Genomic DNA, 15,150 nt, shown 5'->3' with positions numbered 1-15,150 from the left:
CCAAGAGAAATTTGATGTGGTGTATTTTATTTGAAAATTATACTTGAGTACAAGTCAGTTAATATTGATGATACATTTACACATTTACATTCATGTTCCTGCCTCTTGTATACACAAACGTTTGCTAAGTATGTGACTACTGTACACCTGGCTATCTTATCTGAATGTATACAGTTTTATTGGGTTTGTTCTTGGCTATGCTACCTGAATGATAGAAATGATACAATATCTAGACTATGTTACCTAAAGGATGGATATGATACAATATCTAAGCTATGTCACATGAAGGATGGATATGATACAATATCTAAGCTATGTCACATGAAGGATGGATATGATACAATATCTAAGCCATGTTACCTGAAGGATGGATATGGTACAATATCTAAGCTATGTCACATGAAGGATGGATATGATACAATATCTAAGCCATGTTACCTGAAGGATGGATATGATACAATATCTAGGCTATGTTACCTGAAGGATGGATATGGTACAATATCTAGGCTATGTCACATGAAGGATGGATATGATACAATATCTAAGCCATGTTACCTGAAGGATGGATATGATACAATATCTAGGCTATGTTACCTGAAGGATGGATATGATACAATATCTAGGCTATGTTATCTGAAGGATGGATATGATACAATATCTAAGCTATGTCACATGAAGGATGGATATGATACAATATCTAAGCCATGTTACCTGAAGGATGGATATGATACAATATCTAGGCTATGTTACCTGAAGGATGGATATGATACAATATCTAGGCTATGTTATCTGAAGGATGGATATGATACAATATCTAAGCTATGTTACCTGAAGGATGGATATGATACAATATCTAGGCTATTTCACACGAAGGATGGATATGATAAAATATATTACGAAATGTTGATAAATGTTCCAAGTGCCTTTAATAGCAAACTGTCGAAGAATTTGACCATACTCAAAGAAGTCGAGAGACCATGATGATTTCTCCTGGAGTTTCTATTTAACGGTATTCAGCATGTAGCAATGTTATAATTGGTCAATGGATGATACATTTACTTCCCTATGTATAACTATGGTTCTCTTGGCACATTTGTTTCAACAGTCAATGTCTGGTTTTGAATTCACCTCTCCTCCACAAAGGTGACATTTTTCTCCGATTTCTTGCATACACGTTTCACAATAATCTGCCGAACAAGTTGGATTGGTGCAAGTTACTATCTTAAGATTTGGTCCTTCGTTCGATCCACAGTTGAGACAGATTCGCGATTCTGTTTTCTTTTTTCCAAATATTCCTGCAAATGGTGTCTTGCTGTTGCTTTTTTGGGTCATACGTCTTTCCTTCTTCATACTGCGCAGATGCTGTTTGAGTTGCAGTTGGTGAGTCTTGCGGTCATGACGTATCTTCCGGTGCAGATAAATAGTCCTCTCAACTTCCTGTTCTGGATAGTAGTAGGCACATATCTTCCTTCTGAGACGAAGACTGTAGGACTGGGACAAAACGGCTATTATTGCCAAGGAATACACCACAGCGTAAGCGTAGAAGAGATTAAAATTTGGTTCGGCAGGGTTAGGGAGACAACTAGTGACGTTGAAATCTGCATCGTAAACATTATAAAGATTTATCCCAGTTATAAATGATCGCATCACCTTGGCAATTTCTCCTGTGCCAGTGATTTGTAGCAGAATGCTACTTTGCCCTGTCAGTTCGATGTTCACTCGACCGTAGCGATTGATAAGGTATACACAGTAGTAGAGGATATAGTCGAAGAACACGATGAGGAAAGCGAATATCATGTGGAGAATAACCTGTATTATTCCCACTGTACTAGATCGAAGTTCGGCTGGTGACATCTTTAAAGATTTGGTGTCCGTGTACATTCTTTTCTCTCGTTTCCTCAGCGGCAAGATGAATGACTCTCCTTTGGTTTCTCGCTCTTTATCGAACGCCTTGAAAGCTGATGTGATGTATATATTGTTGTACTCGTCACGAGAAATGTAGTACTTTAAGTACACAAAAGACTGAATGAAAAGAAGAACCAAGGAAAGAGCCAGCAAATTTGTCAACAACGTCACTCCGAATTGTACCCAGTCGATATTATTGTTCAAACTTGAATCCACTTCATCTATAAACTCGCGTGGGGTTTTTGTGGCATTAGCCAGCCCTGATAGTCCCAATTCTTTGATAACATCAAATGCAAACCAACTTTCTATTTCCTGTACTCCCTTTTCGACTTCTCTAGCGATAGCATTGGCGGCAGAATCTAGAGCTTCCACGGGGGAACAGGCAACTGATCCAATATTAACCACCTCACATACACCAGTTACGTCCAGAATATTGCATACATCAGTCAATCCTCTCTTGAATCTATAAAATAAGAATATATCTCTTTATTAAGATTGCACAAAAGACATTCAAAGAAATAACACATTGTAATTCATAGAGTGAGATACAGTAGAGCCAAACAAGGAATCAAACTGCATCATACAGTTGTTTCATCCTTCTAGGACTCGTTAGTGATGACCGAGGAAAATCCAAAAGTCAAAATCTAGACGGAAAGGTGCAGTAGCCCCAGAATTAAATAAGTGTCGTTATTTTCATATATCAGATAATTTTAGAACAACGTCAAGTACATGTTTATATTCTGAACCGTGCCACTATTTGAAAGAATTTACAAAGAAATAAAGACAAATTAACGACCAACTTGAAATAGTGGCCATTACGCTTTAAATGGCTCTTTATTTTATTTATACTTAGTACCAATTAATCTATCGCATTCTTAATTTGGACTGAAATGTGGCGTTAATTTGTGTGTCTACAACAACATATGAGTAAATCGACGCTGTTTTTTTTATGTATTAAAGGCCAACATTAAAACATTTATATTTAAGTCTAGAATAAAGAGATCATCGCCAAATATGTATACCAATTATCATTGACCCAAGGTCAGGTTGAAAATAAATTTTAGCACTTGTAATGCATTCCTGTCATATGACGACGTTATCGTTGTGGTGTTGAATCACTGTATTTATGGAAATATGCCCGTCTATACATTTCACAAGTTCACAAGACGTCTACACTTATTTGCACTCATTTACATAATTAATGAGTCTTATAAGGACGAAACAATTGTATGATGCAACATCACTGACGAGTCCTAGAAGGACGAAACAATTGTATGATGCAGCATCACTGACGAGTCCTAGAAGGACGAAACAATTGTATGATGCAGCATCACTGACGAGTCCTAGAAGGACGAAACAATTGTATGATGTAGCATCAATGACGAGTCCTAGAAGGACGAACAATTGTATGATGCAGCATCACTGACGAGTCCTTAGAAGAATGAAAAATTGTATGATGTAGCATCAATGACGAGTCCTAGAAGGACGAACAGTTGTATGATGTAACATCACTAATGAGTCCTTAGAAGGACGAAACAGTTGTAAGATGCAGCATCACTGGCGAGACCTAGAAGGACGAAAACAGCTGTATGGTGCAGTTTGATTAATTATTTAGTTCTAAACATTTTAATTTTTTTTATTGAAAAACGCTATTGACATGCACTTCTTTTGTACAAATGTCAAAAACAAAAATTTACTCGACCTTTGATTTAGAACTTTTCGAAAAGTAGAATATTTTAATCTTTACCCGTGTGAAGTTTCAATAAAAAGATACAAACCTGTGGTGTTCGCCCTTCATCAGTAGGGCCAGGGTAACATGTTTATGTTCTAACATGAATTCTTTAAGTTGGTTGGCTGTGTCACGCCGTTTTCGTTTTAGTCCCAGAGACCCCAAGGTGCTCACACATTTGGTTTTTGCGTTGCTTATTTCACTTACACAGGAAGTGTAGGCGTCAGTGAAAAGTCGTTTACATTCCTGAAATAAATAAATTATGCATAGGAAGTTTGGTTTTGTGTTATTCAAAAATAATAGTAACCAGTTTTATACAGATAGCGACAATTAACAATCTTCTTTTAACAACTGTAACACAAGTGTAAACAACTTGTTTATCTCCAACATTTAGTTTACGGTAAGATTAACATCTTAACAAAATAAACCAACCATTGACATGTAGAACGAAACACTTCACAACACAATATAAACCAACCATTGATATAAAGAATGAAACATGAAACACTTCATAACACAATATAAACCAACCATTGACATGTAGAACGAAACAAGTCAAAACACAATATAAACCAACCATTGACATAAAGAATGAAACACGTTACAACACGATATAAACCAACCATTGACATATAGAATGAAACACGTTACAACATAATATAAACCAACCATTGACATATAGAATGAAACACGTTACAACATAATATAAACCAACCATTGACATACAGAACCAGACACATTACAACACAATATAAACCAACCATTGACATACAGAATGAAACACGTTACAACACAATATAAACAAACCATTGACATAAAGAATGAGACACATTACAACACAATATAAACCAACCATTGACATAAAGAATGACACACATTACAACACAATATAAACCAACCATTGACATAAAGAATGACACACATTACAACACAATATAAACCAACCATTGACATATAGAATGAAACACGTCACAACACAATATAAACCAACCATTGACATGAAGAATGAGACACATTACAACACAATATAAACACACCATTTACATGAAGAATGAGACACGTAACAGCACAATATAAACCAACCATTGACATGAAGAATGAGACGCGTCACAACACAATATAAACCAACCATTGACATGAAGAATGAGACACATTACAACACAATATAAACACACCATTTACATATAGAATGAGACACATTACAACACAATATAAACACACCATTTACATATAGAATGAGACACGTTACAACACAATATAAACCAACCATTGCCCTCGAAGCCTGAGGGAAAGGCCTGTTTTTCGCAGAAGTAACGAAGCAGACTTTTTCAGATTTTATTTCTTGGTTAGTAAATAGTATAAATCCGAGTTCTTAAAAAATACCAACCCTCGGAATACCTTTGACACGAAAAAGGCAGTGTTTACACATTCCAGAAAATACAACACTGATTAGTTAACCTGTAATCACACCAGGTCTTAAATCGGATGAAATAATACTGTTAGCATTTGACACACAACAAGACAAGCCTTGCACCACTTACTATTCGTTTTCCTAATAACTTACAACTGATGCGGCATTCAGAACCGCTTTGGCGTCCTGTGCACCGCTGTCAATGGCGTTGATTGCGCTGGCAATTGGTCCAAACGCACTCTCTATTGCATTTCCGATATCCCGTAGTCCTTTCGTGTTTTCTTCGATCTGGTCAGCGGCCTGATTGATAGGCTCCTGAAGTTGGTTTTTCAATGACTCGCTTTGGTTGTAGATTACACCCATGCTGCAGGCCATGGCTGCAGACACCTCTTTGGCATTGTTGGAGATGTTTTGAATAGGCCCCGATAAAAGGATACTGATGATGATTGTTAAGAGAAGAGCTCGGCCGCGAGCCGAGGCTAAGCTTGGCACCATTAGAAGGCCTATGCACCGGCAATGAACAGACGAAGCCAGGCCAATACAGAATAATAATGTACAACCAAGGGTTGCATATCCGGCTATATCGAGAGCAATGCTGTATCCGTAGGCTAGGAGGAAGAACAGTCCAACGCCAGATAATATCCCCATAGCAGCCCCAAAAAACTGATTTTTGCCAAGTAAATTGATTTCTGTCACTTGAAAATAATTGATCAGCAAAATTTTTTATTTGGTCTAACCGTTTTTCTCTTGCCTCTTCCGTTTTGTCATCGCCATGGTCACTGAAGTCATCCTCTTGCTCAATAACCATGTCATTATCTGTGTCGTCGGGTCTGTCAGAATCGTCTATTTCAGAATCAGTTTCCATACCAGGCTTTAAATCCCTCATTGGTATCGCAGCCACATCCGGTTCCAGGGTGGGTCTGTCGATCTGACCGTTGTCAACATCTGAACGTTCCTGATTTCTTCGAGATTTCGCCTTTGTTAATCTGCGTATGATATTGGTGGTGAACGTTTCCACCTTCTGCACGTAGGATGCTGGGAAAACGCCTGTCTCGTTGGTGCTATTGTTAGTCCCAATAACCCAACCATTTCCAACATCTTTGACTTTTCGAAATTTGTCTCCAACTTGAATACGTATTTCCTGTGGCCCTTCCGGCTCGAAATCGGCTATCGCTTCATACAGCATGGTATTTTGTCTCTAACCTGGAAAGAAATGTATATTTGATTAAATAAAAACCGACGAACTTAGAGCAAAAAATGAACAAAATAGATATATGAACGGAAACATTTGAAATGGTTTCTAAGAACGTGTGCCGAAAGGGTGAGCGTCATCAACGACACGCAATATTTAAATCATAGTTAACCCGTGTACAGAATGTCACATTCTCAGGTTTATATCATGTACGATATTGCCAACAAAATATTCCTCAGATACACTTAGCCCAGTCAGGAAAGTTAACACAGATATATAATTATTACGTTAAATACCATGAAAATATCAACAGAAATCAAGAGTAACCTTTGAACCGTTAAGCTTACCCGACGGGGAAAAAGACTATCATCTTGTCTCTTTTTACCGTAGCATTCAGATAAAATTGGTCCCCCTCTCCTGCAATTTATCTAAATCGATTTGGCCTTCTATGATTAAAAAATCCTTAGAATCGCCGATAAGGACGAACGACACAGCTGCATGATGCAGTTTAATTTATCGTTTAACTTTGTGTTGTATCTGATTCTGAATTTGTATTTCATGGTGCCATTCTCTTACGTATAACATAGCCTTTGTGGTGACGGTCCTAGTCTCGCCCTCCACATTTACTCCGATATATTATCTTTAGATACATGTAATCCCAATGTGTTGGTGCCGCGAGGGATCGAACCCTGAACGTAAGGTTACAAGTCTCAAAGTTCTCTCTTGACAAGCACAAGATTGCTGTTAGTATTTACAAGGATGATAATGTTTTACATCTATCACATAGTAACCTCTTAAATGTAATGACGCGATTCAAGTGTTGTTGAATTTTAGTAAGATGAGAATGAAAACGATATGACACATAGAGTAAACAATGTCAGGAAATTTACCCTCTGTCCTGATACACACACACGAAAATGTTTTTTTTTTTTTTTTTGACAAAAATCAGAAACGAAGTGTATGATATAAATAACCACATACATCTGTAAAACCTGTAGCTGTTTTGATGCTGATTATATTGAATGCAATTAAATGTGACTTAATACGTAATCAAACGTATAAAAAGCGCATGTCTATTAATCTGTCTCTTCGGCTATAATGTAACAACATGTAAAAAGACGTTTGAACAAACTTTTTCTCACACGTCAGTAGTAATCTGTCGTATTCAAAGTTTTTAATAATAATGAAATATAACTAAATATTTCACGAAATGGTTTGGTTTTCACAGATTTCACAGATGAATATGAACCATCTCAACGGCTTCACGATTACTTTTCATAAAATTTTATGATTTTCTCTAATTTTTATTAGAAATATGAGCATTTTGTTGCGATATCTGAATAATAAAATCAAGGATAGGATTGTGAAAAAGAATCTTTAAAGTAGCATGTATGCAAGATTCGAATATGTTGTCGGTGCAACTATGTGGGTACGTTTTATTATGAAAATATCAAATATTTTCATGGAAAATAAAACATCAATCGTTATATAGCTATCATGGTTTTTTTTAGATAAAATGTTCATCGTGATATAATTATTATATATTCCTTTAGATAAACCACTATCTAGGTTTTAACTTTATTTTCCTTTTACTTACGAAAACAGATGCCAGTGATTTACATCGACTCCGTTCAGTCATGCAGAAATTAAAGGAAGTATTTGTCTCGTCCGTTTAGTAAGATTTCTCTTCAATTTGATTTTAGTTATCAAAATGTTGATTTCCATACTGTGAAAATTCTTTTTTTTTTGATATATTTTTAGTTATGTCTATATTTATCCAGATCTATATCACAGAAGATCAGCATGATATCCGAGTAAACATAGAATGCTTCCGAACGTGCTGTTAATAAATACAGACATGTTCATCATCATGACTTCGTTACACAATGAAAGTCCGTGTAAATATATCTTTCGTGGATATTTTGATCTAATTTCACCTTTTTTGGATGAGAAATGTGTTTCTACTGTTCTATGGGTTTCCAGCAGTATATATTAATGTTAGGATTTTAATCGCTATTCATAAATACATATTACTTTTATGCTCGTTATTGAAACGGAAGTGTAAATCTTGCAGTCGTTCACAGCAAATGGTGTTATCAACTATTCATAATTTAAAATCCAGCATAAGGACTGTTGTACAACAGTTTCGCAATTTTCATATTTTCAAACAAGCAAATATCAACTTTTGTACCAAGACATGTTGACGTTATTATATTTTGAGTATATAATGTACTGTGTTGTCTTTCCGCTTCGTTGCCGGTGATGGACGGTCATTTCCTTACTTACTACAACATCTGATTCATAAAAACACGATATACATGTTGACCTGATGTTGATACCTAAGTCTAAATTGAAAATATCCTCTACTAAAACTATTTAACCTTTCGCTCACTGTATGTAAATTTCCATCATCTTGGAAAATTGCTAATGTTATACCAGTATACAAAAAAGATGATCCATCTATATTAAATAATTATCGACCTATATCACTCCTGTCAATTGTTGGTAAAATGATGGAACAATGTATTTATAAACATGTTTACAACCATCTTGTTTACAAGTCCTTACTAACATCCTGTCAGTCTGGGTTCAGATCCGGTGACGTAAGGTTACAAGTCTCAAAGTTCTCTCTTGACAAGCACAAGATTGCTGTTAGTATTTACAAGGATGATAATGTTTTACATCTATCACATAGTAACCTCTTAAATGTAATGACGCGATTCAAGTGTTGTTGAATTTTAGTAAGATGAGAATGAAAACGATATGACACATAGAGTAAACAATGTCAGGAAATTTACCCTCTGTCCTGATACACACACACGAAAATGTTTTTTTTTTTTTTTGTTTTTTTGACAAAAATCAGAAACGAAGTGTATGATATAAATAACCACATACATCTGTAAAACCTGTAGCTGTTTTGATGCTGATTATATTGAATGCAATTAAATGTGACTTAATACGTAATCAAACGTATAAAAAGCGCATGTCTATTAATCTGTCTCTTCGGCTATAATGTAACAACATGTAAAAAGACGTTTGAACAAACTTTTTCTCACACGTCAGTAGTAATCTGTCGTATTCAAAGTTTTTAATAATAATGAAATATAACTAAATATTTCACGAAATGGTTTGGTTTTCACAGATTTCACAGATGAATATGAACCATCTCAACGGCTTCACGATTACTTTTCATAAAATTTTATAATTTTCTCTAATTTTTATTAGAAATATGAGCATTTTGTTGCGATATCTGAATAATAAAATCAAGGATAGGATTGTGAAAAAGAATCTTTAAAGTAGCATGTATGCAAGATTCGAATATGTTGTCGGTGCAACTATGTGGGTACGTTTTATTATGAAAATATCAAATATTTTCATGGAAAATAAAACATCAATCGTTATATAGCTATCATGGTTTTTTTTAGATAAAATGTTCATCGTGATATTATTATTATATATACTTTTAGATAAACCACTATCTAGGTTTTAACTTTATTTTCCGTTTACTTATGAAAACAGATGCCAGTGATTTACATAGACTCCGTTCAGTCATGCAGAAATTAAAGGAGTATTTGTCTCGTCCGTTTAGTAAGATTTCTCTTCAATTTGATTTTAGTTATCAAAATGTTGATTTCCATACTGTGAAAATTCTTTTTTTTATTGATATATTTTTAGTTATGTCTATATTTATCCAGATCTATATCACAGAAGATCAGCATGATATCCGAGTAAACATAGAATGCTTCCGAACGTGCTGTTAATAAATACAGACATGTTCATCATCATGACTTCGTTACACAATGAAAGTCCGTGTAAATATATCTTTCGTGGATATTTTGATCTAATTTCACCTTTTTTGGATGAGAAACGTGTTTCTACTGTTCTATGGGTTTCCAGCAGTATATATTAATGTTAGGATTTTAATCGCTATTCATAAATACATATTACTTTTATGCTCGTTATTGAAACGGAAGTGTAAATCTTGCAGTCGTTCACAGCAAATGGTGTTATCAACTATTCATAATTTAAAATCCAGCATAAGGACTGTTGTACAACAGTTTCGCATTTTTCATATTTTCAAACAAGCAAATATCAACTTTTGTACCAAGACATGTTGACGTTATTATATTTTGAGTATATAACGTACTGTGTTGTCTTTCCGCTTCGTTGCCGGTGATGGACGGTCATTTCCTTACTTACTACAACATCTGATTCATAAAAACACGATATACATGTTGACCTGATGTTGATACCTAAGTCTAAATTGAAAATATCCTCTACTAAAACTATTTAACCTTTCGCTCACTGTATGTAAATTTCTATCATCTTGGAAAATTGCTAATGTTATACCAGTATACAAAAAAGATGATCCATCTATATTAAATAATTATCGACCTATATCACTCTTGTCAATTGTTGGTAAAATGATGGAACAATGTATTTATAAACATGTTTACAACCATCTTGTTCACAAGTCCTTACTAACATCCTGTCAGTCTGGGTTCAGATCCGGTGACTCCACCACAAATTAACTTATATCTATTTCTAATGATATTTTCTCCGCTTTAGATAAAGGTAAAGAAGTAAGAATGGTATTTTGTGACATAAGCAAAGCGTTTGACCGGGTTTGGCATCGAGGCCTCCTTTCCAAAAAAAGATCCTTCGGTATCACAGGAAATCTTTTTACTTGGTTCTCAGATTATTTACAAAACCGCTGCCAACGTGTTGTTATAAATGGTAAACAATCTTATTTAGCATATATCACAGCGGGAGTTCCCCAGGGATCAATTTTAGGGCCATTACTTTTTTAAATTTTCATAAATGATACTGTTTAAGACATCCATTGTAACATAAAACTATTTGCTGACGATACGTCTCTATATGTCGAAGTGGAGTCGCCGGGTCCGACCGCAAACCTGTTAAATAATGATCTAACTAAAATCCATGGGTGGTCTCAAACGTGGCTAGTAAACTTTAACCCTAACAACACTGTAACAATGACCGTAAGTAAGAAAAATAACAAACCTATCCACCCCTCCTTGATCATGAACAACGTTACCCTAACTGAAGTCCCGTGCCACAAACACCTCGGTAGTTCCATTTCTGCAGACGGAAGTTGGTCTGATCATGTCCAATGTATTATTAGTAAAGCTTCTAAAAAACTTAGTCTACTTAGAAACCTCAAATTTAGTATCGACAGGAAGTCTCTTCAAACTATTTATTATACTTTCATTAGACCCTTATTAGAATATGGTGATATAGTATGGGACAACATAACTTTAGGCCAAAGTCAGATGCTTGAAAATATACAGCTTGAAGCAGCTAGAATCACGACTGGGGCTAGCAAACTCACAAGCCTCGCTAGACCATATACAGAAACAGGTTGGGAACCCCTTACTGCTCGTAAGAAAAAACATAAAATTATTCAGTTTCACAAGGTCACAATGGTCAGTGCCCTCCTGACCTAAATAACGTTTTACCTGCTCGCCATTCTGATATGCATACTCATAACACAAGAACAGCTAACAATTTCTGTCAAATAAACTGTCGAACAAACCTCTACAAAGATTCTTATTTACTCGAAACTTAGCTGATAGTCCAATGTGTTCATGTAATCTGTCTACCGAAACCACTGAACATTTCCTCCTCCAATGTGCTAATTACCAGCAGCTTAGATTTCAATGTTTTAGTCGCCTTCCTCTAAATCATAGTGCTAACCTTTTATTCCATGGTAGTCCAGAATTATCTGTTCAGTCCGATGAACTTATCTTTGATTGTGTTCAAAACTTTATCATACAGACAAAACGTTTCTGAAGAAACTTGCATTTATTGCTCTTTTGTATCAGTGACTAATTGTTTTTCTTTCTTCTTGTTTTCCTTTTTTCACTATATACAGTAAATATTTATATGAACAAATGTACAGTTCCAATACGTATATCAAATATAGTATGTATCTTGAACTCGGATTGTAAACAACCTGCGTTTGTTCTTTGTTCCTTTTTACAGTTTTGATGCCAATTGCGATGCCACTTAGTAATCACCATCCCGACCCCTGAACCCTTTCTCTTGCTTTTCCTTGCAGATTTTATATATATATTCAATATAGTCAATATTGTCCATAGCTTAAATCTACATTAGGAGACGGATTAATATAAGTACTATGTACTTGTTTCTGTATCCTGTAATTAGTATCATTTATATGTACAACTGCTATTACCTCAATAAAATAAAGTTTAAACCAAGTCTAAATTGAATTGCTCTGGAGACAAATTTAATGAACTGCGAAGATTTTCATTATCAGTCATAGGAAGGTTAAATAAATGTTGGAGACAACATTTGGAACTTGATGTGTCTCACGCAGTCATCAATACATGGAAAACAAACCTGTTCCCCTCAAAATTGCCATAATGTTAGATTTTGATTAATTCAGTATTCATTATAAATACCAATTCATATTCTGCAAATATGGAGCAAGTTTGAATACTTTTATTTAAAGTTTAGCATCAAACACACGTAATGGTTTTCTCCCCTAACAGAATCTGTAAGGGATTTATTCATACGTCCAGATCAACGTTATTCTGGACAAATTCATTGACAAATGAAACAGGCTAAATTTTGCTAATTTAACCGAGTCCAACTTGAGAAGAAATTGATATATATATATATGTGTATGAACAGGACGAAAGTGACGCTAAATGAAATTAATACAAGTAAGTAGTGTCCGTTGAATTTCATAGATTATATGAAGGAATTAAAAAAAATAATCAAAACAAAATCAAAGAAATGAAAAAGAAAACCAAAAAATGATGTTTAACAAATATAATTACTTACCTATTTGTTTCTAATCATATGATCCCCAATCTTTAATGCTCTGAGATTAGTAATTACACTTACTACTATCGGTATGTGTACCGAGTATATTGTGATGCTGGCACTGATGTGCATATGTTATAACGCGCCCGGTGACTAAAGAATGATAGGATATTGTCTACTTCAAGTGTTTATCTATCCGTCGCTGCGTGGGCGATTTGTAACCTCTGGTGACAGTACCTACTTCTCGGAATAACCCCGATTTACATTCTAGTTGACACTGCCATTAAGCAGATATTTCCTCCTATACTGCTACAGTCATCTAGTCCCCGTGTACCGTTTTGAATTGTCTTCGCATAAAAATCTCATTTTATCTTATTTTGTTTCGTTTCCTCCCTACATTTTAATCAACGCTTTCAATATGTCGAAGAAAATGTTATTCAGAGGTTTCTGTTAGAAAAAACGTTTGATTTTGAAAGAGATTAAAGTCAGCCGATGCATTCTTATTATCATGTGCTGTATTGAACGTAGAAAGTTTTGATTTCACATTCAATTTTATATCGTGGCTTTTAATTGCAATAGCACAAATGTATTTCTTTAACTTCCGATAAAATAATTCCCTATTCAGTGCGTTACATATCGATCAGGAAGATAAATTATATTCTTATATGTTAATGAGCTTTTAGAAGGCGTTCATCTCTTAAGAAAATTTATTAACGTCTATTTAACTTGAAGTATTGGAATTCCTTGTGTTAAAGATAATATCAACCGATGTAAGTAAATATCTAATTTTATACATGCTGTTACGGATTTGACTTTAGCCGCGAATATTATGAGCCATACATATAAACAGAGAATCCGGATTTTGATATCCGGTGACAGACGACCTGGCGGAAGTTATTCTAGACATCAAAGACAGTCCGTTGTGTACATGTAGGACACCGTCATACACAACTTGATCTCAAGTTCAATATTGTTGTATTCCTGTTTAAAGACATAGAAAATGCATAAATAGTTGATTAATATTGATAAATTATACCATTACATTAACAAATTGTCAGGAACTTCGTATATAAAAATATTTTAGTCATTTCTAAAATTATAATCTCCTCAAGTCCGGATATTTTGTTTTTATCTGTTTTGTACATTAGAGAAGAAAAGAAAAAATAAACATGGAAGCATGAAGAATGCCGCAACAAATTTTCGCTTTTCGTTATGATTTGCTACATGGTGGAGAATCCTCAGGACTGGTGATATATGTCTTTGAACTTTTGTGAGGTACTTTGTCTACACACACACACACACACACACACACACACACACACACACACACACACACACACACACACACACACACACACACACACACACACACACACACACACACACACACACACACACACACACACACACACACACACACACACACACACACACACACACACACACACACACACACACACACACACACACACACACACACACACACACACACACACACACACACACACACACACACACACACACACACACACACACACACACACACACACACACACACACACACACACACACACACACACACACACACACACACACACACACACACACACACACACACACACACACACACACACACACACACACACACACACACACACACACACACACACACACACACACACACACACACACACACACACACACACACACACACACACACACACACACACACACACACACACACACACACACACACACACACACACACACACACACACACACACACTACGAAACATTGCTGTTACAACCAAATATGTGTGATTTTCTACAATAACATTCTGTGACCCGTACTGAGCGTGACCACGTGGTTTTCCACGATGCAGAACCAGACCATTGAATCTGTCAGCAGCCTGCAATCCTCAGACCTGGTAATAGAGACAATACCTTGGAACTTTTATAAAGGTTCATTATATATATGTGTTTACGAGACATTGCTGTTTTGAACAATCATATGTGAATTTCTACTTCAATAACATTCTGTGAATCCTAGCGTGATCACGTGGCTTTGGCCTTTGCACGATGCAGAATTCGAACCAGACC

General features: G+C 35.4%; 1 protein-coding gene across 1 annotated transcript; it reads right to left on the bottom strand.

Annotated features, from left to right (window-relative positions):
- Positions 1-7: 7 nt before the first annotated feature.
- Positions 8-13,157, bottom strand: LOC132560311 (DC-STAMP domain-containing protein 2-like). Its single transcript, XM_060224978.1, is given in 5 exon segments — positions 8-2,368; positions 3,684-3,880; positions 5,199-5,705; positions 5,707-6,248; positions 13,069-13,157. Coding segments are annotated over 4 exon segments (2,499 nt in total). The 5' UTR covers positions 6,232-6,248; positions 13,069-13,157; the 3' UTR covers positions 8-1,098.
- Positions 13,158-15,150: the final 1,993 nt, after the last annotated feature.

Source organism: Ylistrum balloti, unplaced genomic scaffold, assembly GCF_031769215.1.
Source record: "Ylistrum balloti isolate Yb309-2 unplaced genomic scaffold, AGI_CSIRO_Ybal_v1 Utg371048, whole genome shotgun sequence".
Classification (NCBI taxonomy): domain Eukaryota; kingdom Metazoa; phylum Mollusca; class Bivalvia; order Pectinida; family Pectinidae; genus Ylistrum; species Ylistrum balloti.
The sequence above is the reverse complement of the archived record's forward strand: the minus strand, read 5'-3'. Positions and strand labels throughout refer to the sequence as shown.